A 25,163-nucleotide genomic window follows, 5' to 3' on the forward strand; every position below is an offset into this window, starting at 1 on the left:
CATAATCCTTCCTGGCCTCTGCTTTCTCTTCCTCTTGCTTAATTATATATTCATCGACCACCTCCCACTCTCATTTTTATTAAATATTTTGTCCTTAAGAAGAGGAAGCCATTTATCAAAAGGTAACTCAATGGGATCTATATGTTTCTGATGAGTGTTTGTCTTATAAAAAGTTCTCTTGATTCAGCACTTAAGGATTTTTGTGTTTTTCTCTTTCCCCTTTCTAGATTTCTATTTATTTGAAGTGATTAGATTAATCCCTGACTATCACTTGGCTCTCAGTCTGGCTGAAGCTATATACTTGCTCTTAGTCAATGGCTTTTGTAGAGTATGATATGACAGAAATATCAATGAGGCATCTTTGGCACTATTTCTAGAGTTATATTTTCCAAAATGAGTGCGATATATACTGATATCAAGTCACATCTGGACAACCATGTTACTACTAAGACTATAAATAATGGGGAGCTTATCAATGGCACTGAAGAAGGAAATTCTCCATCAGGAAAACCCTAATGCAAGAAATCAAAATGTTAAAGTAACAACTTTGCTTTATTGCTTTAACATTTACAAAGTTTCCCTTCAGCTACCTTGTGAGGTCAACAAGGCAAATATCATTTGCATTCTACAGATAACTAAATTGAGGTTTAGAGAGTGACTTGTTCAAATAAGGTATGTTATATGGGTTAGAGCAGAGATACAAATTCACATAGCATGACTCCAAGTCCTTTGCTCCTTATGGAATGTCATGCTGCCTCTGTGTACACAATCTGACCTGTTTTATAAATTTGCCAACTTGACTGTTCCTCATGCCCATGGTATTTTTCTACCAGATTTGCTATAATAGAATCCCAGGATTAGAGCAAAATTCAAAATACAGTACCTTACCTAATATGATATTTAATATTTATTTTAATATTTTTTATTTTATATGTTTGTTGAGTTCAAGTGTTTGTTAAGTTGTAGAATTGAAAGACATATACCATCTTCATGTTGGTATATGACTTCTGCTTAAATACCTATATATTGCGGATGCATATTCTATTTGTAGCATTATGTAGTCTAGACAATTCTTCCAAATGGTCCAAAAGACTATGTAATTCAAGAATAAGGTCAGAGCTCAAAATATTCTCCATTTAAGCTACCAACCTCACTGACTACAGGCCATCCCTTTTCCCTAGTACTAGCAAGCCCTTGTGATCCAGCTAGAAACTTCTGACTGTAAAGTTGGCTCTACAATCTGAAATCAATTTATGCATCTATAACATATATGAGAATGTGTTTTTTCCTCAAAGGTTCTTACCCTTTGCTTTGTTTCACAGGCCTTCTAGATACTTTGAAGAAAACTATTGACCACTTTTATAAATAATGTTTTTAATACACAAAATAAAATATGCAGGATACAAAGAAAATCAATTATATTAAAATAAAATTTCAAATTTTTTCCATCCAAATTCACAGATTCCCTGAAACTTGGAACTTGGAAGTTCATGGTTCCCAGGTTAAAAACCCCTTGCACAATCTCTACAATCTCATTGCTAAGAGTTTGTTTTATTTTCTATTATACTATGTTCTCATGTTTTATGTTATCATGGTCTTTTCCAGAATATTAATTATATATTCTCTATTTTCACCTTCTTTCTTCTAAGATTCCTTTAAATTTTATACTTTGAGTTCTGATGCTTCCTTCCAGATCTAACATTCACAGGTGCATAACTATATATGCATTAGGTGTCCTTTCAAAAGAACATTCTAGTTACTTAATCAGTCCAAAAATACAGTAAAGAGCAGCTTTGATCCAGACTCTAAATATAGGTTTATCTTCATACTAAATTATTAAATGTATTTGTCTATCCACTCTTGTTGGAAAAATCATTAGATAGGAGTAGAAGATAGAAATATTCTCAATACAGCACTACTAATTCTGGGAGCAAATACTAACACATAATAGCAAGATAAAAAAAAATTATGAGGTAACAATGCAATTAGGTGCCCCAGTAGACAGATCACTGGATCTACAATCAGGAAGCCCTAACTACAAACACAGGTTCAGACACTTAGCTATATGGTTTTAGACCAGTCATTCAACCTCTTCCTGCTTCCTCAGTTTTCTCATCTATAAAAATGAGAATAAACAAAAAATCTGCCTCCTAGGGTTATTGTGAGGATAAAATATTTGTAAAACTTGGAAATCTTAAAGGACTAAATAAATGCTAGTTATTATTATATTGTTAATATGAATATTATTATTATGGAACTAAGAAGACCTTCAGAGAATTACAATGATAAACAAAAACAATTAAAATCTGATTTGAAGAACCAACCATGATAAACAGAAGGCATTCATAAATAGCCTTACTTATCATCAGAATCATCTATAATGAATGGCTAGATTATCAGGCTTGATTCTCTCTTTGAATACAAATAAGACATGCTCCTAATTTTGCGCTTTTGATATATGATTCTAACCACTTTTTTTCTAATCAAAAAAACAAGACTTCACCATATATGGATGTGATTATATATAAAATTCTTGAAGCACTAAACATTCTGAAATATGTATTTTAGGAGTTAAAAATGAAATACTATTTTTTCCATATTTAAATAGTTCAAGGATCTGTGACAGCATAAGTACTCCTTCCAATGACACAAAGGACAACAATGTAATGGGATCACCAAATCATAGAATCTGAGAATTAAAAGATATTCCAGGGACAGCTAGGTGGTGCAGTGGATAGAGCACCAGGCTATAATCAGGAGGTCTTGAATTCAAATTTGGTCTCAGACACATAGCACTTCCTAGCTATGTGACCCTGGACAAGTAACTTAACTCCAATTGCCCAACAAATAAAATAAAATGAAATGAAATATCTTCCATGACTACTTAATCCAACCAATACATAAAAGGATAGTTTTGATGATGAGATAAGATATGTAAAGCCTTTGGCATATCTCATAATACTGCATAAATGTTCATTAATTATTATTACTAGTAAAAGCAATCTCCAGGATCACATAATCAACAAGTAGTCAACCACTTCTGTCCAATGACCTCCAAGGAGAGAGAAACATACCACCTCCTCTAAAGACTAGCTATTCCACTTTAAGAAGGTTCACCTCATTTGTGGCTAAATCAGTCCTCTCCTTGTATGTAAGCTTGTAACAAGTCTCTCCGAATTTATTTGAGCCCAACCTTGCAGCCTTGCCTCCTATAACTGGCTTTCTCTCTGTTGATCCATAACTATGGAATTCTCTAGGTCACTTTCATGTCTTTAAGAGACAGCAAAGGAGGATTTTAGTAGCTTTCTGCCAGTGGTGATTTTGCTCTTATGTTTGCTATAATTCATAAGTCATTCTGGATTTCTTATTATCTCTCACTCCCTACATAATTTCTTGCCAAGGTCTGTGGATTTCACCTTTCAATCCAGGATACTTTCCTTTTGATTAAATATCCATTTATACATAAGGTTCTGAGTTTTATTAAGTCTTGTGCTTTGGACTAGAGATATAAAAGTGTATTGTGATATAAGTCTTGTCCGTGAGATTGATATAATCTATTGGGAAGGAAAATACTGCCCATTTTAATGTAGGATGTCATCTCCTTATTCTTGGACAATTGCAAAAACCTGCTGATGGATCTGATTCAACTCTCTCTCCACACTCCAGGTCATTCTCCACTCAGCCACTAATATTCTACTAAAACACAGGTATAATAATGGCACCCTCTTCAATAAACTTCAGTGCCTTCTCATTGCTTCCAAGAGCAAATAAAAATGCTCTGCTTAAAATCCAAAGTCCTTCATAACCTAGCCAGCTCTTACCTTTCCAATCTTCTTTGTACCTTACTCCCAGACCCATACTCTTTGATCCAGTGATGTTGGCCCCCTGGCCATTCCACAAACAAAACTCTATCTTTTGGCTCCCAGTATTTTCTGTCTTTCTTTATACCTGTAATGCAGGTATAGAATGGAATGGAATTTATTCCAATTATGTACTTCTCTGGTTTGATTTAAATCCCAATTAAAATCCCACCTTTTATGGGAAGTTTTCCCAAATCCCTTTTAATTACAGTGCCTTCTCTCTATTTATGATTTCCAATTTATCCTTTATGTAACACATAATTTGTGTATAATTTGCATGTTGTCTCTCTCATAAGATTGGAAGCTCCTTGAGGGTCTCTTTTTGTATCCCTGGAGGTAAGTACAAAGTAGGTGCTTAATCAATTTTTATTGATTAGTTACTGAGGAACACATTAGATTTGGCATCAGAGAAGCTTAGATCAAATAGAAGCTTTGCTATTTACTAGTTGTGCAACCTTCTGCAAGCCAATTTAAATTTCTTGACTTCCACTTCCTCATCTGGAAATCTAAGAGGAATGAATTCCATATACTTTCTTCTCCTTACTACTTTTAAAGATTTAGGAATCTAAAATGTATGTGAAGGTGCTCTCAATGATGAAGAGACTCAGTTATGCCATATGAAGGCCAGTTGCAGAGGTGTTTAGCCCGGAAAAGAAACATGACTGGATTTTGAGGAACACAATTAATATCTTCAAGTATCTGAATGGCTATTATGTGGGAAATGAATTAGATTCATTTGGTTTGATTTCCTCCCCAGTCAGCAAAAATACTCTAGGAATAATAGATAGATTGGGTGAGAAGTTAGAGATATGAAAATTTTACAATATAAAAAAGAATGTTCTAATAATGAGGGCTTCCCTACAATGGAAGTAGTGAGTATGTCATAGAAGCTAGGCAACCACTTGTCAGTAGCGAAGCAAAAGGTTTGCTTCAAGTAGACATGGTACTGGATGACATCCAGTGCCCTAAGAAGTCTATGATTTTTTAATTTGAAAAAAGCCCATTCTTTATAATAGCTTAACTAACAAGAAATGGAGAGAATGTAGAATTTATATTCAAATAGATCTATGATCAAATCAGTGCTGGTGCTGATCACAACTCACCCATGTCTGCTACTTCTGCTTCCCCTTTCTTCATGTTCTCCTGTAAATTTGCTCCAGAGGATCTCTACCACCTTCTCTGATACTGTGAGATTACCAAAAGACTTGGCACTCTTGCATGAGACCATCCCATCTTCTTTGTCTTCATGCATTTCTTTATTGCATAACAGTCTTAATTCTATTTCTCATTGTAACTAGTGGTTTGCAGTCAATACACGCATACATACACACTCACACACAAACACATATACAATTTGCTTCTCTATTGCTTATTGAGTGATAAACATCTTTCACTTCCACTTCCTCAGATAATATGGTTCTGTCTTACAATCATAGAAAAAAGTTGGGATTCTATAGTAAACTTAATTACCACCTATTATTATCATGATCTCCTAGATGGGCCACAGGTAAGAAAACATACTCTTTGTTATCCAAAAAGCTGGCTCCTAGAACAGCACTACAAGGAAAAAGAACTATATAAGAGACATCAGGAGGAAACATTAATAGGATTAAAGTCACAGGGTTATACTCACTGCTGTTCACTCTCCGTAAAATGAAGGTCCAACTTGAGCTGGAAATCTACTTCACTTAAAGCATTTTCAACCTAAAGGAAAGAAAAGCAATTTATTCCAAAAGCAATTTATGCCTCAACTCAAATATCTGATATTTCCCCTCTTGAGAGAATTGCACCACTGAGCATTCAAGTTACTGAATTTATTAATCAGGTGGCCTCTAGACAGTGAGAATTTCACAGCAAGTTCAAGTTTATTATTATATCTATCTGAGAATGCTGGAATGGGCATTTCCCTCCTCTATAATCCTGTCTAGTTAATGAGGGATAGCTATCCATCCTTAGAACTCACAGATAAATAAATATATGTATATGTGTGTATATATGTATGTACACAAAAGTGTATACATTATTTCTTTTTCATAGGTTTTTCTTAGTAATTTTTTTGATATTTATAATTTATTCCATATCCTTTTTTATAAATCACACTTATTCTGTGTGCACTTTGAATACCCCTAGTTGACTGCATGTTCTATAAAGATATTGGCTTTATATTTTATTCAGCTCACTTCAGCAATCATTAATCAAGCACAAGCATGTACCATATATTACAATGAAGCACTGAGGATAAAGGCTAAGGGTGGAGGGGAGATGGAATGAAAGCAGTTCCTATTCTTAATTTACTTTCATTCATCTGTCTTTGGCATTTTGCTGCTTAGGAATAGAATCTGAACCTCTATTATTTTACTGGTGCATGGAACTTACAGGTGAGAGAATGCTTTTTATCATTGAAAGATGGCATATTTCTCTGCCAATTAGTCTTAAAAATGTTGTCCAGAGTACAAAACAATTAAATGATTTGCCCAGATCCACATAGCCATACCTCATCAGCAGTAGGACTTGAATACAGAACTACCGGGCCTTAGAAACACCTGTCTACTTTGCCCTGGTTTCTCTAGGTACTTAATAAACCTTTGTTAATCAATATTCAGTTCAATTATACCATAAACTTTGGTTGTTAAGATATTTCTTTGTTCAAATCTTAAAGTCTCTTTTACTGTATTTTAAGAATATGCATAGTGGTGGTGAGTAGGAGGAGAGGGGAGACAATTAGGATTGCTATATTAGCGTGATTATAATTTCTTGATAAAGCACTGGGCTTGGAATCAGAAAGACTCATCTTCATGAGTTCAAATATGATATCTGTCTGATTCTGGGCAAGTCTTATCTGTAAAACAATAAACTGAAGAAGGAAATGGCAAATGACTCAAGTATTTTTGCCAAGAAAATCCCAATTGGGACACAAAGAGTTGTACATGGCTAAAAATGGAGTGGACAATAAAAAATTTCTCAAATCTTTCTGTATATAATCTCTCTTTTATAATAGAACATAAATCTCTTGAGGCCTAAAATAATTTGGTTTTGTTATATCTATGGATATGGCACTTAGTATAAATAGTTCTTTGCATGGGTACTTAAAAAATGTTTCTCAAATTGAAAGTTTAAATTTGGGGCACTTATTTTTCTCAAATTGAAAGTTTAAATTTTTCACTCTATAAATATTTTTCAAATCAAGTTTAATTTTACTTTGAATTGCAGTTGTAGGTGCATTTTCCTTCATATTAGATTATAAATGCCTCAATGATAAGACCTTTATAACATTTAACTTAATATCTTTAGTTCTGCAGACAGGGTCTAAAAAAACCTGCAGAATCTAATACACACACACACACACACACACATACACACACACATACATACATACATATTTAGTTACTGAGCTGAATTGAAAGTATCCTGGATTGAGGATGTTTCAGATGTTATCTTGTCTAACTACAGCAGGATGGATAAGACAACATGTTGGATACTAATTGACAACTGGGGATGAGATATAAGGATTATAAGAATTCTGATAGTGAGAAATCAATAACATTCCATGTAAGAGAAAGAATTTGAACAAGGTCTTTATGCATGATCATACTTTGTTGGAACATGCTCAGGAGGATTAGCATTTGATTTTTAAGAGAGTAGGGAACTGAAGAATAAATGGTACAGTAAAGTCAGGAAACTAATCTGGAAAGTTGGTAAGGACAGAATAGGACAGAATATTGATGATGGGGACAGTGGAATAAAAAGGATGATTGATAAATATGACACTTTGATCTCTCTAATTTAGTAAATATTTCCATGTCAACTCAAATAAATTGAGTTCAATAAAATATATATGCATATGCACAGATGCATGTGCATATATTTATATAGTTATGCATCTGTACATATGAATATTCCTTATTCCACTGTGATATTAGTGTTACTATTAAAGAATTGCATTTTCAATTTATGAGATATTTTAGATTGACATGTTTACATTAAACTAGAAATTCTCTTCAAACTGTTTACAAACCTTCTTGAACTTTTTTCTTTCCTTATTACCTTAGCTCCTATCAAAATATTATCAGTATCTTCAATAAAATTCAATTATATTAGTGTCTTCTAATCCAATCCATTTATTACTAGCTAGAAACTGGGAAATGCAATTGTAGCCCCAGATGTTTTCCTCTGGTATAACTGTTAACAGTGAAGACATGATAATGGCTTGGGAGTAGATGGCATTGCTGAGACAGAATGTAGCGACAAATAGAGAAATTAAGCCCTGAGATAAGTGATGCTTAAAACAGGGGAGGAAGAAGTCTCCTCAGTGAAGGAGACTAATGAAATAGGAAGCTATATGAAAACAGATCAGGAGTGAACAGTATCTGACACATAGTAGTGTCTTAATAATTATTGATTGATTGATAGGAAGCTAAGGAAGGATAAAGGATAATAAGGAGAATGTAAACAAATTGCAAACAAATAAGCAATTAGTTAACTTTTATTTAATTGATAAATGAATAGATGGATGGATAAAGTTATTAAAGAGATAAAGTAGGACAGAAAATATGAAACTGAAACATTAGGCTATTAAGAGGTTTTTGATGACTTTGGAAGAAAAAAAATAAGTAGAATAAGGCAATCAAAAGCCAGATGGCTAAGGCCTACTCTCCTAATTGGTGAATCCTTAATTCAGACCCAGAATGACATTTCATGAGATTCCCCATTCATGCTGTTCATGTCTGAACTGACTCCTCCACTTATTGGTACTCTTGTCCCTCTCCCATCTCAAATGCTTTCAAGATTCTCTTCATGTTTTATCCTTCTCTTATTAGAATACAAAGTTCCCTGAAAAAAGGAATTCTCTTCTTAGATTTGCATCCCAAGAACTCATTATAGTGCCTGGCATAATGTCAAATATATAATATTTTAACTGTCTATTTACTGAGTAGATGACAATCATTGAAAAGAAATGGGAATAGGAATCACTAGGTATTGATTTCTAGCCTCAATTTGCCATTAACTCCCTCTATGACCTTGACCAATGATTTTTCCTTTACTGACCTCAGGGTCTACATCCATCAAATGAAGGCATGGGTCTCTCAAATCCAATCTGCTTTTCAAAGGGTTTTGATAAAGGAAAGGAACATAGACCAAGAAGGCATTGAGCTCATGTAATAGGTGAGGAGTGAAAGGACAAAGGCAAATTATACAGATCTCCTCCAACTATCAGACAGCATATATAAACATAGAGAAAATAGGAATAAGGAGATCCTATATCAGATGCAGATGAATGCTATATATCTAATTGGACAGACAAATCATTTCTCTCTTCTATAATCAAACTAATAATAAGAAGCAACAGAAAGACATAACAATCTAATCTGATACTAATGCAAACTTTGTGAAATAATCATGAATCAAAAGAGAAAACATATGCAAAACATTTTGTAAACCTTAAACCACTCTATCTGCTTGTTATTTAGTCATGTCCAACTCTTCATGACCCTATGAACTATGTCATACCAATACTGTACACGGGGTTTTCTTACCAGTGATACTAGAGTATTTTACTATTTTCTTCCCCTGTAGATTAAGGCAAACTAAAGTTAAGTGACTTACACAGTGTCACATAGCTAGTGTCTAAAGTTGGATTTGAATTCAGGACTTCCTGATTCTAGGCCCAGTGTTCTTTCCATTGAAACACTCTAGCTGTCTTAAAGAATTTTAACTAAAAAAGGCTAAGTGACTTGCTCAGAGTCACACAGATCATAAATGTCTGGAGGTAAGATTTGAATTCATGTTTTTTTGTTTTCTTTTTCTCTGACTCCAGGCTCAGAATTAAATTCACTGCTCCAACTAACTGCCTCCTAAAAATGTTAGCTAATATTATTATTACTGTTGCTATTATGTTATTATTATTAGATTTAGACACAGAAATAAGAAATCAAGCCATTCTCCAATTGATAAATGGTCAAAGGATATGAACAGACAATTTTCAGATGAAGAAATTGAAACTATTACCACTCACATGAAAGAGTGTTCCAAATCACTATTGATCAGAGAAATGCAAATTAAGACAACTCTGAGATATCACTACACACCTGTCAGATTGGCTAAGATGACAAGAAAAAATAATGATGAATGTTGGAGGGGATGCGGGAAAACGGGGACACCGATGCATTGTTGGTGGAGTTGTGAATGAATCCAGCCATTCTGGAGAGCAATCTGGAATTATGCCCAAAAAGTTATCAAACTGTGCATACCCTTTGATCCAGTAGTATTTCTATTGGGCTTATACCCCAAAGAGATACTAAAAAAGGGAAAGGGACCGGTATGTGCCAAAATGTTTGTAGCAGCCCTGTTTGTAGTGGCTAGAAACTGGAAAATGAATGGATGCCCATCAATTGGAGAATGGCTGGGTAAATTGTGGTATATGAATGTTATGGAATATTATTGCTCTGTAAGGAATGACCAGCAGGATGAATACAGAGAGGCTTGGAGAGACCTACATGGACTGATGCTAAGTGAGATGAGCAGAACCAGGAGATCATTATACACTTCGACAACGATATTGTATGAGGATGTATTCTGATGGAAGTGGATTTCTATGACAAAGAGACTTAACTGAGTTTCAGTGGATAAATGATGGACAGAAACAGCTACACCCAAAGAAGGAACACTGGGAAATGAATGTGAACTATTTGTATTTTTGATTTTCTTCCCGAGTTATTTTTACCTTCTGAATCCAATTCTCCCTGTGCAGCGGGAGAACTGTTCGGTTCTGCAAATATGTATTGTATCTAGGATATACTGCAACATATTTAACATATATAGGACTGCTTGCCATCTTGGGGGGGGTGGAGGGAGGGAGGGGAAAAAACGAAACATAAGCGATTGCAAGGGATAATGTTGTATAAAAATTATCCTGGCATGGATTCTGTCAATACAAAGTTATTATTAAATAAAATAAAATTTAAAAAAATAAAAAATAAAATAAAATATATGTGTGCAAAAAAAAAAAAGATTTAGACACAGAAGAGACTTTAGAGTCCATCAAGTCTTCATTTTGTAGATAAGTAAACTAAAATGAGAAAGATAAAATGACTTACACAGGATGATACAATTAATAAATCTTAGAGGCAGTACCGAATCCAACCTTTTCTACTCCAAGTCTAATACCAAATTTACATCATACTACTACTTTATCATAATCATCATTCTTCTTCTGTTCATGCTCCTCATAATCACCTCCCATTTTTAAGTTAGTGTTCATAAATCATTTTTCTCATAACAACCTTACAAAGTGGGTGGAAGAGTGATATAAGTAATATTACCTATATTTTATAGATTTCACTTTAAATAAATAACATAAAACATGCTTATATTAAAATATTTTATTATATATGTGTAATATTACATGTATAATGTAAAACTATATTGTACATACAATATAAAACTACATTATATATTGGTGATAAGGCTTGTTCAACATAAAAGAGCTAATATCTAGCCTAACCAGGACTTATGAAGCTAAAATTCTCTGATTTCAAAATCTGTGTGTTTTCATGATGCCATGACACTATATATAGATGGAAATCCAACTTCTCTGAGGTTGATTAATGACAGGAAAGCATGTCAAATTTTTCTTCATAAGAATATTTTGATAAGTAAAATTGGAAGAGCTCTTATTGAAGGGCTTCTTTGAAAACACATTCCTAGATAAACATGATCTAGTAAGACACATATGCCTAGAATTTATATTTAGATTCTCAGAGTTATAACTGCAATTTATTGCAGTTATAAAAGCACTGGGGATCCCACATTTTGCTGAATACAAAAGCTATAAATGAACATGCTTCTTTGCATTGTTATAGTATAAGGTATGTAATGTAGCAAACACCGTGCTCAATATATCATCTCTTACTCTCAATTACTTAGAACCCAAGATCCAAACAAGTAACATCTATACCTTTTCCTTAGTTTAGAGCCTTTGCTGGTTCCAGGTATTACTTGTCTGTGACATTTCTTTTAGACAAGATAGAGTCTAGGTTGGATGAGAGCAAGAGAAAACTGAGCAATCAGACTAGAAGAATATTGATACCTCTTTAAGAAATAGAACATTTGAATTGAAAGGGTCCTTAAAACATCTAGTGGCAATTAGATGTCAAGTGCTTTATCTGAAGTCAAAAAGACCTGAATTCAAATCAGCCTCAGACACTTACCCGCTCTGTAACTTGGGACAAGTCATTTAGCCCATTTACCTTAGTTCCCTCGATTATAAAATAAAAATAATAATAGAACCTACCTCACAGGGTTATTGTAAGGGTTCAAATGAGATAATAATTATAAAATTATTAACCCAGTTCTTGCACATAATAAGCACAATATAACAAATATTATTATTATTACTATTATTATTATTAATGTTTCTGGTATCATAACTAAATTTATTATAACATGAATCTTATAATACCAAATAAAAATATAGAAATGAACACCTTCTACCTACTCAGAATTTCTCATCTCAACTGGCTGAAGTAAAAAACAGTACTCTGCCACTACTCTGCTGAAACTGATTTCATCAATGTCCATTTTCCTGAACAATCCAATGCTTTTTTTCCCTTCCCTTGATCTCTCCATACCAGGTGACACTATTGATCTTGTTCTCTCTGATGGATAGGGTTACCCTTTGATCTGACATTCTTTTCCTTCCTACATTTCTCATTATGCCCTTCTTCATCAAGCCTCTCTTCCTCCCTGTCTCTCATTTTGTACTCATTGAACCTCTCGTATTAGCTTCTCCTTTTCTCAGTGGCTTAATGAGTATTTCCCACTTTTCTTTCATTGCTTCTCTTCTCATTTCCTCTACCCCTGGATAATAACATTCTCTCCCAAATTAAAATATCTCTAAATCAATGACAGACAAATAAATGTCTATTTCCCTCTCAGAAATCCTTGACAAATATGTTCACCTGCTCATTTCAATCAATAAATACTTATTAAATACCTACTATGTACAAGGCAGTATCCTCATGTTAGAATTCATAAAAAACAAAAGAGTCATTCACAATCACACTTTTAGATCCTCATTAACATTTTAATATAAATACATATAAAATTGAACTTTATTCATTTCCTTGTAATCTGCAAAACTTATACTTTACTTTTTGGTAACTATTATTTTATTTTAGGTTCAAAATCCTATTTTTACCTTTGATTTGTTCATGCTTCATATCTAATAAATTGTCTTAACTGATTATCAATTAGTTATCCGGTCTTATTTGTCAGTGTACTTAGCCCAGCATGGCTTACCCTCATTAAAGTGCTGTGCTCTATAAGCAAAGCAGAATTGAATTAGCCCAAAAGAAACCTGAGATGTGCAAAATTAGAGAAGGCACCCCAAATGTTCATAAGGACTATTTGTGTCTGACCGGTGGCAGAGTATTCCTAGTTCATATTAGTCTGATCAGCTGCACATACTGTAACTCAACTCTAATATAGTGATGTTATTTTGGTCCTCTTCAAGTACCAAGGACAACATCCAATCATGTCATTTATTTTTCAGAACTTCCTTTTATTTGTCCCATCTGCTATATTTTCCTTTCCACTATGACAACACAGGTCCTCATTGCTATCTTCTAGAACTATTGCAATGGCTCCCAATTGCCTATTGAGTAAAATGAAAATAATAATATTTAAATCATTATATGTATATGTATACACATAAATATAAATGTACACATTCATTATTTGATACTCACAGCAACATTATAACCTAAGTACTGCTATTATACCTATTTTTCAGAGAAGGAAACTGAGGTATAGACAAGGTAAGTTATTCGCCAGAGTCACAGAGCTAGTGTCTGATGCAGGATTCATTTCAAATCTTTCTGACAGCACGTCTTGGGCTTTCTTTATTTTGCCATTTTGTTTTGATATGCCATTTCTTTCATAATCAATTATACTCTTAACATTTCAGCTTTACTATTAGTAAAGTAGTTACTATTACTGTACTTTGTTAGTAAGACTGGCAGGATCCTGTGAATAATCTGTGTTCTTTTGTGCTTCTAAGTCCTGAAAGTGCTCTCTTTTCCTTAACTACCAAATGCCTACCCATCTTCTCAAGTACTCCCCAAATTTTATCTTCTCCAGGAAGTCTTTTCTGTTGTACTCAGGAAGTTATGTTTTATCTCTCCCTTCTGATCTCAGATAGAATTTTGTTTATTCCTAAATGGTACATGAGACAAAATGCAGTATTTGGAGTCAGAAAGACCTTAATTTTAATTTTGTTTTAGACATTCATTAGTTGTGTGACCTCAAGCAAATCTCTCTTAAATCCAATTTCCTCATTTATACAATGGGGCCAATAATAATACCTACTCCAGAAGATTGCTAAGAGGTATAAATGAGGTAAGATACAACTCCAAGAGCAATTTGGAACTATGCTCAAAAAGCTATCAAACTGTGCATACTCTTTGATCCAGCGGTGTTTCTACTGGGCTTATACCCCAAAGAGATACTAAAGAAGGGAAAGGGACCTGTATGTGCCAAAATGTTTGTGGCAGCCCTGTTGTAGTGGCTAGAAGCTGGAAAATGAATGGATGCCCATCAACTGGAGAATGGTTGAGTAAATTGTGGTATATGAATGTTATGGAATATTATTGTTCTGTAAGGAATGACCAGCAGGATGAATGCAGAGAGGCTTGGAGAGACTTACATGAACTGATGCTAAGTGAAATGAGCAGAACCAGGAGATCATTATATACCTCAACAACGATACTGTTTGAGGATGTATTCTGATGGAAGTGGATCTCTTCGATAAAGAGAGCTAATTCAGTTTCAATTGATCAAAGATGGACAGAAGCAGCTACACTCAAAGAAAGAACACTGGGAAATGAATATAAACTGCTTGCATTTTTGTTTTTCTTCCCGGGTTATTTATACCTTCTGAATTCAATTCTCCCTATGCAACAAGAAAACTATTCAGTTCTGCATACATATTTTGTATCTAGGATACACTGTAACCTATTCAACATGTAAAGGACTGCTTGCCATCTGGGGGAGGGGGTGGAGGGAGGGAGGGGAAAAATCGGAACAGAAGGGAATGCAAGGGATAATGCTGTAAAAAATTACCCTGGCATGGATTCTATCAATAAAAAGTTATTAAAAAAAAAAAAAAGAACAAGGTAATGCTAAAAAAAAAAAAAAGATACAACTCCAAAATCTTAGTGCAGTTTTAGACATTTAAGTTTACAAAATATAAAAAATATTAGAAAACCTTAAAATACTATATAATTAATAGTTATTAATTCACTAATAACATAGCATAATTGCATTTGTGTCATACTTCATGAGGATACTGATTGTCTTATCTAAACTTAGTATCTTTTTTAATATTTAGTATAGTGCTACTCACTCAGAAGACATTAATAAATATTTATTCAATTTAAATGAATTAAATTTGAAAAGAAAATATTAGAATTGGAAAGGACTTTGGAGACCCTGTACTTCAACTCCCTCATTTTAAAGTAGGGTATTAATGAACCCATGTCAACCCTAAAAAAGATTATCTAGTGGCAGTAAAGTGACATTGTTTTCAACCCTTATTTTGTTCAACATTTTAATCAATGATTTGGATAAAGCAGTAGCATGGCAAAGCTGCTACATATTCAATGTTAGGGAGACTGAGAAAGATAGTTAATATACTGGATGAAAGAATAAAGAGGTAGGGAAAGATGGCATAGAATCATAGGTAAATGAAGTGTTTCAGCTGGAAGAAACCTTTTTTTAACAATGTATTTATTTATTTATTTATTTATTTTTAACACATGAATCATGCTGGGAAAGAAAAATCACAGCAAAATGGAAAAACCACAAGAGAGATTAAAAAATGAAAAGAAGTGAATCTAGCATGTATTGATTTACATTCATTCTCCTTAATTCTTTTTCTGGATACAGATGGCATTTTTTATTCAAAGTCTATTGGGATTGTTTTAGATCACTGAACCACTGAGAAGAACCAGTCTTTCATAGTTGATCATTAGAAGACACCTTTGAAATCATCTACTCCTAATGAAAGAATTTAGGATCTCAATCAGTTGGTGTGATGTGCCTAATCTAATAGTACAACATTAAACAGGGATAAATGAAAATACCTATGAATGGAGATTCAGACATTGACCTGTCTGAATACAGAACTAAATATGAAACTAGACAACAGTTAATATGAAAAAAAAAAATTTCAGAGCTTAGGTTAAGCCAGAAATGTAAGAGCAACTGATTAAATGCACAATGTTTTGAGATAGAACAGGAGGACTCTACTAGACACAGATCTACAATGTAGAGTGAGTGTGTGTATGTGTGTGTGTGTGTGTGTGTGTGTGTGTGTGTGTGTGTGTGTGCCTGTGTGCTCTGTCATTCCAACTTGGGACAGGATGTGAAGATGGAGGATGGAGCAGAATCACCTTTTCATGCTTTGTGATTATTGATACAGTGTTATCCCCCTATTCAGTCCAGTAACCTTGTTCTCAGTAATCTCCCATTCACTTTAATATTGCAAGTCTCAGGCCTTAAAAAAATGAAGAGCAGCCTTCCCCTATACAGAGGTTGAGGACCCCCACCTTACCCTTTCCCCGTCTAAGAGTAAATGTACTCGAAAGGTCATCAGCTCATTAATAACGATTTCTTCATTCCTGTACAAGATTTGAAATATCCGACTATTCCCGGTGTTGTCTTGGACACTTGCGGAACCCAAGTTGGAGACCTCTGGAAAAAAAAATGACAATAAACTATGAGTCATGACTTGTGTATTAGGGCCGACAGTGATTCTATTGCCTCTAGCAAGGAGAAAGCTGCCCTTTAAGGAGAAGCAATGTATCATCAAGGAAACAGAGCTAGAGAACCATAATTGAATCTCACCCCTAACTTATACCAGTCTTGTGATACTTGGTAAATCATTTATAATTTCCTATAGTGTAAGAAACTTACTCTGCAAGCTACAGAGGAGGGGCACTGAAAGAGGGATTTTCCTTCCCAAGGAGTTCCTATAGCGGTAAAATAATTGGTTTAATCTCAAACAACAATAAAAACAATATTTACCATTTATGTAGTGCTTTAAAGATTTTCAAAGTGCTCTATCCATGTGATCATATTTATTCTTCCCAATGACCATATGAGATAGATGATATTTTACAAATTAAAAACAAAACAAATCTGAGACAGAGAGAGGACAAATGATTTGGCTGAGGTCACACATCCAGTAAATGTCTGAGATGTTATTTGAACTTGGGTCTTCCTGATTTCAAGTCCAGTGATCTGTATACTATGCTACTTAGGTCATAAATGTAGAAATCATTGAAGAGAAAATGAGTGAGGCAACCTTATTTCACCAACTTATGCTGGATATCAGAATTTTGTCACTGGGAGTACCTAAGAAGATCATCTGGTTTTACCTAAAAATGTAGATATTTACAATATTTTTGATGTGTTTATTCAACTCTTACTTGAAGAACTCATTGGTAGAATGGGGATAATAGCATGTGAATTACCACATTAATATGAAGCTCAAATGAGAGAAGTGCTTTGCAAAATTTAAAATATCATATAACATGAACTATTTATTTTTCTAGATTCTAATAATATTGTGAATATTTATCTAATGCATTATATTCACTTATTTCTTGAGTTGGCCAAAATAGGTACAGAACAATATTTGCTGGCACTACTGGTCCATACACTTTGAGATAATTTAGGCAATGTCATCACAATATAATGTTTTATCACATCAGATATGCTTCTGAAATGTTGACCCAAGACTTAAACTCCGTTTTTTTATTTAAATATGTTTGTCTTTTTTTCCTAAACCAGATTCTTTTTTACTTATTATTGTCTTTATTCAGTTATTTCAGTCATATCTAACTCTTAGTGAACGCATTTGGTGTTTTCCTGACATGGGTTTTAGAGTAGTTTACTATTTCCTTCTCCAGATGATTTTACAGATGAGGAAACTAAGTCATACAGGGTTAAGTGATTAAGCCAGATTCACATAGCTATTGTCTGAGGCCAAATTTGGCCTCAGGCCTTCTTGACTTCAGACCCAATGCTCTAACCACTGGGCAACCGAGCCACCATTTTATATATATTCTTTAAAGAATACTGGTTATAGTGAGGGGAGGTTGTTGGGATTCTTTTATATTGTTTGTCATGTTCCCTTCTCCTTTTTTTACTAAAAGGAAACTGATTTAGGTGCAATGAATGGAAGTTCTTTTTAACAAATGGCCCCATCTAAAAGTAATGTAGGTAGCAATTAGAATTCTCTTTCTATGTCTAATATTCTTTCGCATTTTACAAATTCATTACTAACTGAGATTAAATCTATTATATGTTTCTATAGGAAGAGCTTTCTTACCATTATATAATTTTGTGATGATGGAAAAATGATAATAGTAATATGCAGGTTATCATAAATTATAAACCATGTTATTTATATTATCAATCAATCAATGGCCCTTATTGTATCAACATTGCTTACTGTGAGCTAGCCACCTAACTTTTACAACAAACCCTGAGAGAGGGAGGAAGATAGTACAAATGTTGAAAGTCATATAATTCCAAAGTTGGAAGGGACTTCAGGAACTGGGCAAGCCAATTTATACAGTAATAAAAAATATGATGCCCAATACTCCAGGTGCCATTTGAACAAAGCAGAGTACAGTAAGACTGATAATTCTGTTTTTCTAGAAGCCACGCTTCTCATGAATTCCAAATTCAAATTCACTTTCTTGGCTGGTAGATCACGCAAACTCCTATCTAAATATGACTCCTCCATATTGTACTTAAGATGTCAATTTCTTGAACCAAAGTGTAAGACTAGTGATGGTGACTAGATTTAAAACCATGTATTCTATTAATGGCAAAAGAAAATAGCAATGTTAGCCTGGAAAAGAGAAAACAATGTGAACAAGAGTAATCATTATCTTAAAACAGGTGAAGAGCTAATTTACTAAGCTGGACTTATTTCTCATACAAATAATAGTTAGGTGTTGCAGTAGAGCGAGAGAGAGCACTATCCTTGGAGTCAGGAGGACTAATCAAATCTGGCTTCACATCCTTGACACTAGCTGTGTGACCCTAGGCAAGTCACTTGATTCTGACTGCCTTCCAAACAAAACAAAACAAAAATACGCTAAAAATGCATATAAGAACAGAATAATTCCTAGTGGCACTAATATTACTAAAAAAAGCAATAAGTAGAAGTTACAAGGGGTCATGTTTCCCATTATTATAAGAAAACATTCCTAAGAATTAGAGCAGTCCAAAAGCTGGCTTTATAGGTGTCAATAAATTCATCATTAATACAAAATTAGAAGATGACATCAGAAATCATATCAGATATTACGGGATTATCTGCTTTCTGATGCTCCATCTAACAATAATTTTTAAGCATTCTGTGTTATTACATTCAATTTTCCAGATGAGGACACCACTAAGACCCACAAATAATTTGCCCAAGACCTTACATGGAAAATAAGGCTCGATAGGAGACTTTTACTTAAGTGTGTTGAATTCAAGTTCACTCTTCTTTACATTATATTTACTTTGAAATGTTTGTTCTACTGCTCAATGTATGTCAAACCGTTATAAATTACTATTATTATAGCAATGACATAATATAGCTTTGCCCCACTAAAAGGAAATTACTTTAGATATCTATTTAAAAGTTCACCATCATTTTCAATCAATAAACTCTAATCCTAATGAATGAAATTGTCATTTACTGAAGAAAAAGTGGGAAAAAGTAAGCCATTTTACAGAAGAGCTTTAATTGCCATCAGTACAAATCAATGTTGTAATATAACCCTTGGTCTTGCCCATCAGTGATTTTCTTTGGCTTTTGTTAATTGGAAGCATTCCAAGTTCCAACACAATAGTATGTCTAGTGTAGCCAAATTTAAAACTTCAACCTCTTCTAGCTACTGAGAGTTGAATTAGGAAGAATTAAGGGGCTGCTAAAGGCAATAAAAGTAAACCATTTTTACAGAAGAGCTTTGACTGCAATAAGTACAAATCAATGTTGTAACATGATCTATGGTCTTGCTTGTCAGTGATTTTTTTTGGCTTCTCCTGGTCACTTGGATTATTTCCAGATTTTAACACAATGATGTGCTTAAAATAGTGACATTTCAACCTTTGATTTTTTCTAACATCTGAGACTCAAATTAGGAAGAAAGAACGAAGGGGCTGCTAAAACCAATCAAGTGTTTAGGATATGACATACAAGAAGCAATCTCTCTGTATGGAAAAAATAAGACCAAATATAGGTAAATGAAAATTGGGGAACAGGTTTGTCTCTGCCCCTAATTTTCTGTCTTTGCCTAAATATCTTCATCCTTCTGAGCCTTCCCTTATCTATACAATGTTAGCATTATATCAGATATTCTCCTAGGCCCTTCGAACTTCAATTCTCTATCATATTGTATGTTTTATGGGATGCCCATCATTTGGGAAATATCTTAACAAGTGGTTGTATATGATAAAGATGGAATATTACTGTGCTTTAAGGAATGATGAGTTTGAAGATTTTAGAAAAATACATATAGACTTGCGCAAAATAAAAAAAGTAAAATGAGCACAACCAAGAAAACTTTGTATGCAGTAACAATAATACTGTTTTGAGAATGGCTTTGAACAAGTAAGTCATTTTGACTATTACAAATACCCAAATTAAATACAAAAGACTTATGAAGAAAGATACTATCTATACCAAGAGAAAGAATTGATAAATACAAGAAAAAATATAAGTACATACATAGATATACATATATATACACATATATATATACACAAATATATATATATACACATACACATATACATACACACAGATAACTATATCTATATATATTTATTTTTGTCAAATGGTAGCCATCTTTAGGTGAAAGCGGGAAGGAAGAAAAACAGAAAGAAAAAAAGTTACATGATAACTTTATTTTATATTTAAAAGCAAGAGCAATTGTACATAATAGATTTGTAGTTTCATGTGCAATGATCTTTTATTTTTCCATATTCCACTATGTTATGGAAATGCTTGTTTTATTTCTTAAGTTCAGAATAAAATACAAAAGAAGAATTTTCACAATCCTAAAGAATTACCTGATGGTGATAGTGATAGCAACAATAATATTATTGATGGCTGGCCAATTTATAGAATTTTATGGTATGTGGACAACATCATCTACAATATTTCATCTAAACCTAATAATATCAAAGTAAAATTGTATTAGGCATTGTTATCCATATTTGACAAATAAGCAAACTGAATCTCAAGAGTCAAAACGAAGAAAAATTTAAACAGGATTGAAGCTTAGTCCATTTCTTCAGTCTTTAAATCTATTATAAACACATCCCTGACAATAATAGCTTCATGTATGTTTTTATCTAGACCAGTGGCTTCACTGGCATATAGAATTCTCAGTAAAATAATTTACCCAAGCAGATTTGCCACCAATTTTCAATTTATGAGTTTTAAAGAATTGCTTGAAAAAAATAATAAAATTTTTAAAAAAGAATTGCTTGGGGGTGGGGAGGGAGGAATGGAGCCAAGATGATGGAGAAAAGTCAGGAAGCTGCCTGTGTTCTCCTTAATTTTCCTTGGAAACTTTGTTAAATCAAGTCTCTAAATGGATTCAAAAATGATAGAACTCACAAAAAAATGTAGTGAAACAATTTCCAGCTGAGGAGAACTTTGGGGAAGATCTGTCTCACTTAGTTAAAGAGGGAATACAGCCCAGCCAAGATGGTACCTAGCAAGCCAGTGGGAGGACTGTAGCCACAGCACAAATCAGCAACCAACCACCCTCAGTCCTAGCTCAACAGGACAGCTGTGAAGCCTTCAGTCCCAGAATAAAAAGCAAACTGCCAGCTCTGGAACTCTGGCAAAACGGACATGACTAGGCTGGGCCACCCCAGAAGAAGGGAAAAGTTGCCAGCAGCTGACCCCAGTGCAGAAAATTAGTGATGACCCCTGACCACCAGCACAACAAGCTTGGGACCGTGCCCCTTGTGCCTCCAAATTTAAGACACAAACTAGGATAAAAAATGAGTAAAAAAAAAATCCTGACCTAGAAATCTACTGTGTCAACAGAGAAGATTAAGACGCAAACTCAGAAGAGGATAACAATGTCAAAATAACAATGTATGAAGCCTCAAAGGGGGATGTGAATTAGTCTCAAGTCAAAGAAATTTTCTTGGAAGAGTGTAAAAAATAATTTTAAAAGTCAAGTTAAAAAAAAGAAAAATTGAAAAAAGAAATGAGAATTATGAGAAAGTGAACAGCCTGGAAAAGAAAGGACAAAAATTTATTGAAGAAAACAAATTCTTAAAAAGTAGAATTGGTCAAATGATAACAGAGGTACACAAGCTAACTGAAAAAAAATTGCTTAAAAATTGGATTTGGGCAAGTAAAATCTGATTCTCAGAGATATCAAGAATCAGTCCCTCCTCCAAAAAATTAAAGGATTGAAAAAAAACAGAAGAAAACACATTTCATTTTTTAAAATCAGAAGAAAATACCTCATTAAAAATAAAAACTGACCCGAAAAATAGATCCAGGAGAGGTAACTTTAAAAATTTGTGGAACTGAAAATGACAATCAAAACAGAATCTTTCAAGAAATCATAAAAAAATGTTCTGATATGCTAGAACCAGAGGATAAAGCAGTCATGACAGAATCCATTACCACTTCTTGAAAGAGATCCCCAAGTGAAAACTCCAATGAATATTGTAGCCAAGTTTCAGTATTATCAAGTCAAAAATAAAATACAGTAAAAGCAGCTAGAAACAATTAATTCAAATATTAACAACCCAATTAATTCAAATATTAACAACCCACAGTTTGGATAATAAAGAACTTAGCAGCTTCTACATTAAGGATCAGAGGGCTTGGAATATAATATTTTGGAATAATATTTGGAATAAAGAAGCTTGTATTACAACTAAGAATCAATTACTTAGAAAAAATGAGCATAATCTTTATGGGGAAAAAAGATGGGTAGTATTCAGTGAAATAGGGACTTTCAAACTTTTCTGATGAAAAGACCAGAGCTGAACAGAAAATTCAATCTCCAAATACAAGACTCAAGAGAAGCATAAAAAAATAAGGTGCTAAATGAAATGAGTAGAACCAAAAGAACATTGTACACAGCAACAAGATTATTATGTGGTGATGAACTGTGATGGACTTGGCACTTTTCAACAGTGAATTGATTCAGGCCAATTCCAATAGACTTATAATGGAGAGAGTCATCTGCCTCCAGAGTAAGGATTATATTTTCACCTTTTTTGTTATTGTTGTTAGCTTGCCTTTTTTTTTTCTTTCATTTTTTCCCCTTTTGATCTGGCTTTTCTGATGCATAAATGTGGAAATACATTTAGAAGAAGCACAAGACCTATTAGAATAGAGGGAAACAAGGGATGGGTGAGCATTGCTTGATCCTTAATTTCACAGGACATGGTTCAAGCTGGAAATAACAAAAAACACTAACTTGAATATAAAACTTTATCTTATCCTATATGGAAGTAGAAGAGAAAATGGTATAAAATATGAGGTGTTAAATAGGAGCCAGACGCAGGAAGGTAAAGGAGAAAGAAAAGGGAAGGGGAACTGATAGAAGGAAGACAAGATTTACTAGAGTAAAATGAGAGAATAAAAGTATAAATGGGGCAGAGGAGATGGGGGAAATAGGATGAAGTAATCATAACCAATAATTTAATTATAAATAATGGGTCAAACCACAAATGACAAAAACAATAAACAATGTCATCTGAGAGAAAAACAATAACAAGACAATATGCAAAATTTATGGGATGCAGCCAAAAGGGTTCTTAAGGAGAAATTTTAAATTTCTGACTTTGGGCATGCCATTAAAAAGCCAGAAAAAGAACAAATTAAAAATCCCCAATTAAATACAAAATTAGAAATTCTGGTAATCAAATTTCCTATTGTGATAATTTTCACAAATTACCACAGTAGCAAAAATCAAAAGGGTAAATTTTCCACCAATGAAGAGGAAATTAAAACAATAATTAGGCACTATTTTATCCAACTATGTGCCAATAAATCTGACAATCTAAGTAAAATGAGTAAATAGTTACAAAAAAAGTTGAGGTAACCAGATTCAAAGAAGAAATTAAATACTTAAATAACCTTATTTTAGAAAAAAAAAATTGAACAAGCCATAACTACCTACCTAAGAAAAAATCCCTAGTGCCTGATGAATTTACAAGTGAATTATATCAAACCTTTAAGGAATAATTAATTCCAATATTATATTCTCTAAATCACTATTGATTAGAGAAATGCAAATCAAAATAACTCTGAGGTACCACCTCACACCTCTCAGATTGGCTAAAATGATAGGAAAAGATAATAATACATTTTGGAGAGGATGTGGGAAAACTGGAACACTAATGCGTTGTTGGTGGAGTTGTGCTCTAGAGAGTAATCTAGAACTATGCCCAAATGATGTGCATAACTTTGATCCATCAGTGCCCTTACTGGGTATGAATCCAAAAGAAATCATAAAGAAGGGGAAAGGACCTCATGTGCAAAAATGTTTCTAGCAGCTCTTTTTGTGGTGACAAAGAATTGTAAAATGAGTAGATGCCCATCAATTGGGGAATGGCTGAACAAGTTGTGATATATTAAATTAATGAAATATTGTTCTTTAAAATGTGATGAACAGGCTGATTATAGAAAGGTCTGGAAAGATTTACATGAATTGATGCTAAGTGAACCAAGCAGAACCAGGAATTCATTGTACACAATAACAGCAAGAATGGGCAATGATCAACTATGAAACAACTTGGTTCTTCTCAGTGGTTCAATGAACCAAAGCACTTTCGATAGACTTTGAATAGAAAATGTCATCAGCATCCAGAAAAAGAACCAGGGAGACTGAATGTAAATCAGCACATACTATGTTAATTTCTTTTTTTGGTTTCTGGATTTTTTTTTTATCTTTGCTGTGGTTTTTCCATTTTCCTCTGATTTTTCTCTCCCAACATAATTTACAAAGCAATGTATATTAAAAAGAAACTAGCTACAATAAAAATTCCAATATTATTGAAACTATTTGGGAAAAGAGGTGGTATGGTACTAATATCTAAACTAGGAAGAGTCGATTTTCTTAATGAATATTAACACAAAATTTCTAAATAAAATAATGACAAAGAGATCACAGAAATTTGAGAACAAAACCATCACTCTTTGCAGATGATATAATGGTATATTTAGGGAATCCCTGATTAATCAAATAAAAA

At 33.5% G+C, this 25,163-nt stretch overlaps 1 protein-coding gene across 6 annotated transcripts in view; it reads right to left on the reverse strand.

The window, feature by feature from the left end:
* FAM135B (family with sequence similarity 135 member B) overlaps positions 1–25,163 on the reverse strand; it is a 500,817-nt gene that overhangs the window by 133,082 nt on the left and 342,572 nt on the right. For all 6 annotated transcript variants that reach the window (XM_051971132.1, XM_051971134.1, XM_051971135.1 and 3 more), the window contains 2 exons: positions 16,471–16,610; positions 5,494–5,564 (listed from right to left, as the gene is read on the reverse strand). In XM_051971132.1, coding sequence (XP_051827092.1) covers positions 5,494–5,564; positions 16,471–16,610 — 211 coding nt within the window. The remainder of the gene's footprint in view (positions 1–5,493; positions 5,565–16,470; positions 16,611–25,163) is intronic.

This window comes from Antechinus flavipes, chromosome 1, assembly GCF_016432865.1.
Source record: "Antechinus flavipes isolate AdamAnt ecotype Samford, QLD, Australia chromosome 1, AdamAnt_v2, whole genome shotgun sequence".
Classification (NCBI taxonomy): domain Eukaryota; kingdom Metazoa; phylum Chordata; class Mammalia; order Dasyuromorphia; family Dasyuridae; genus Antechinus; species Antechinus flavipes.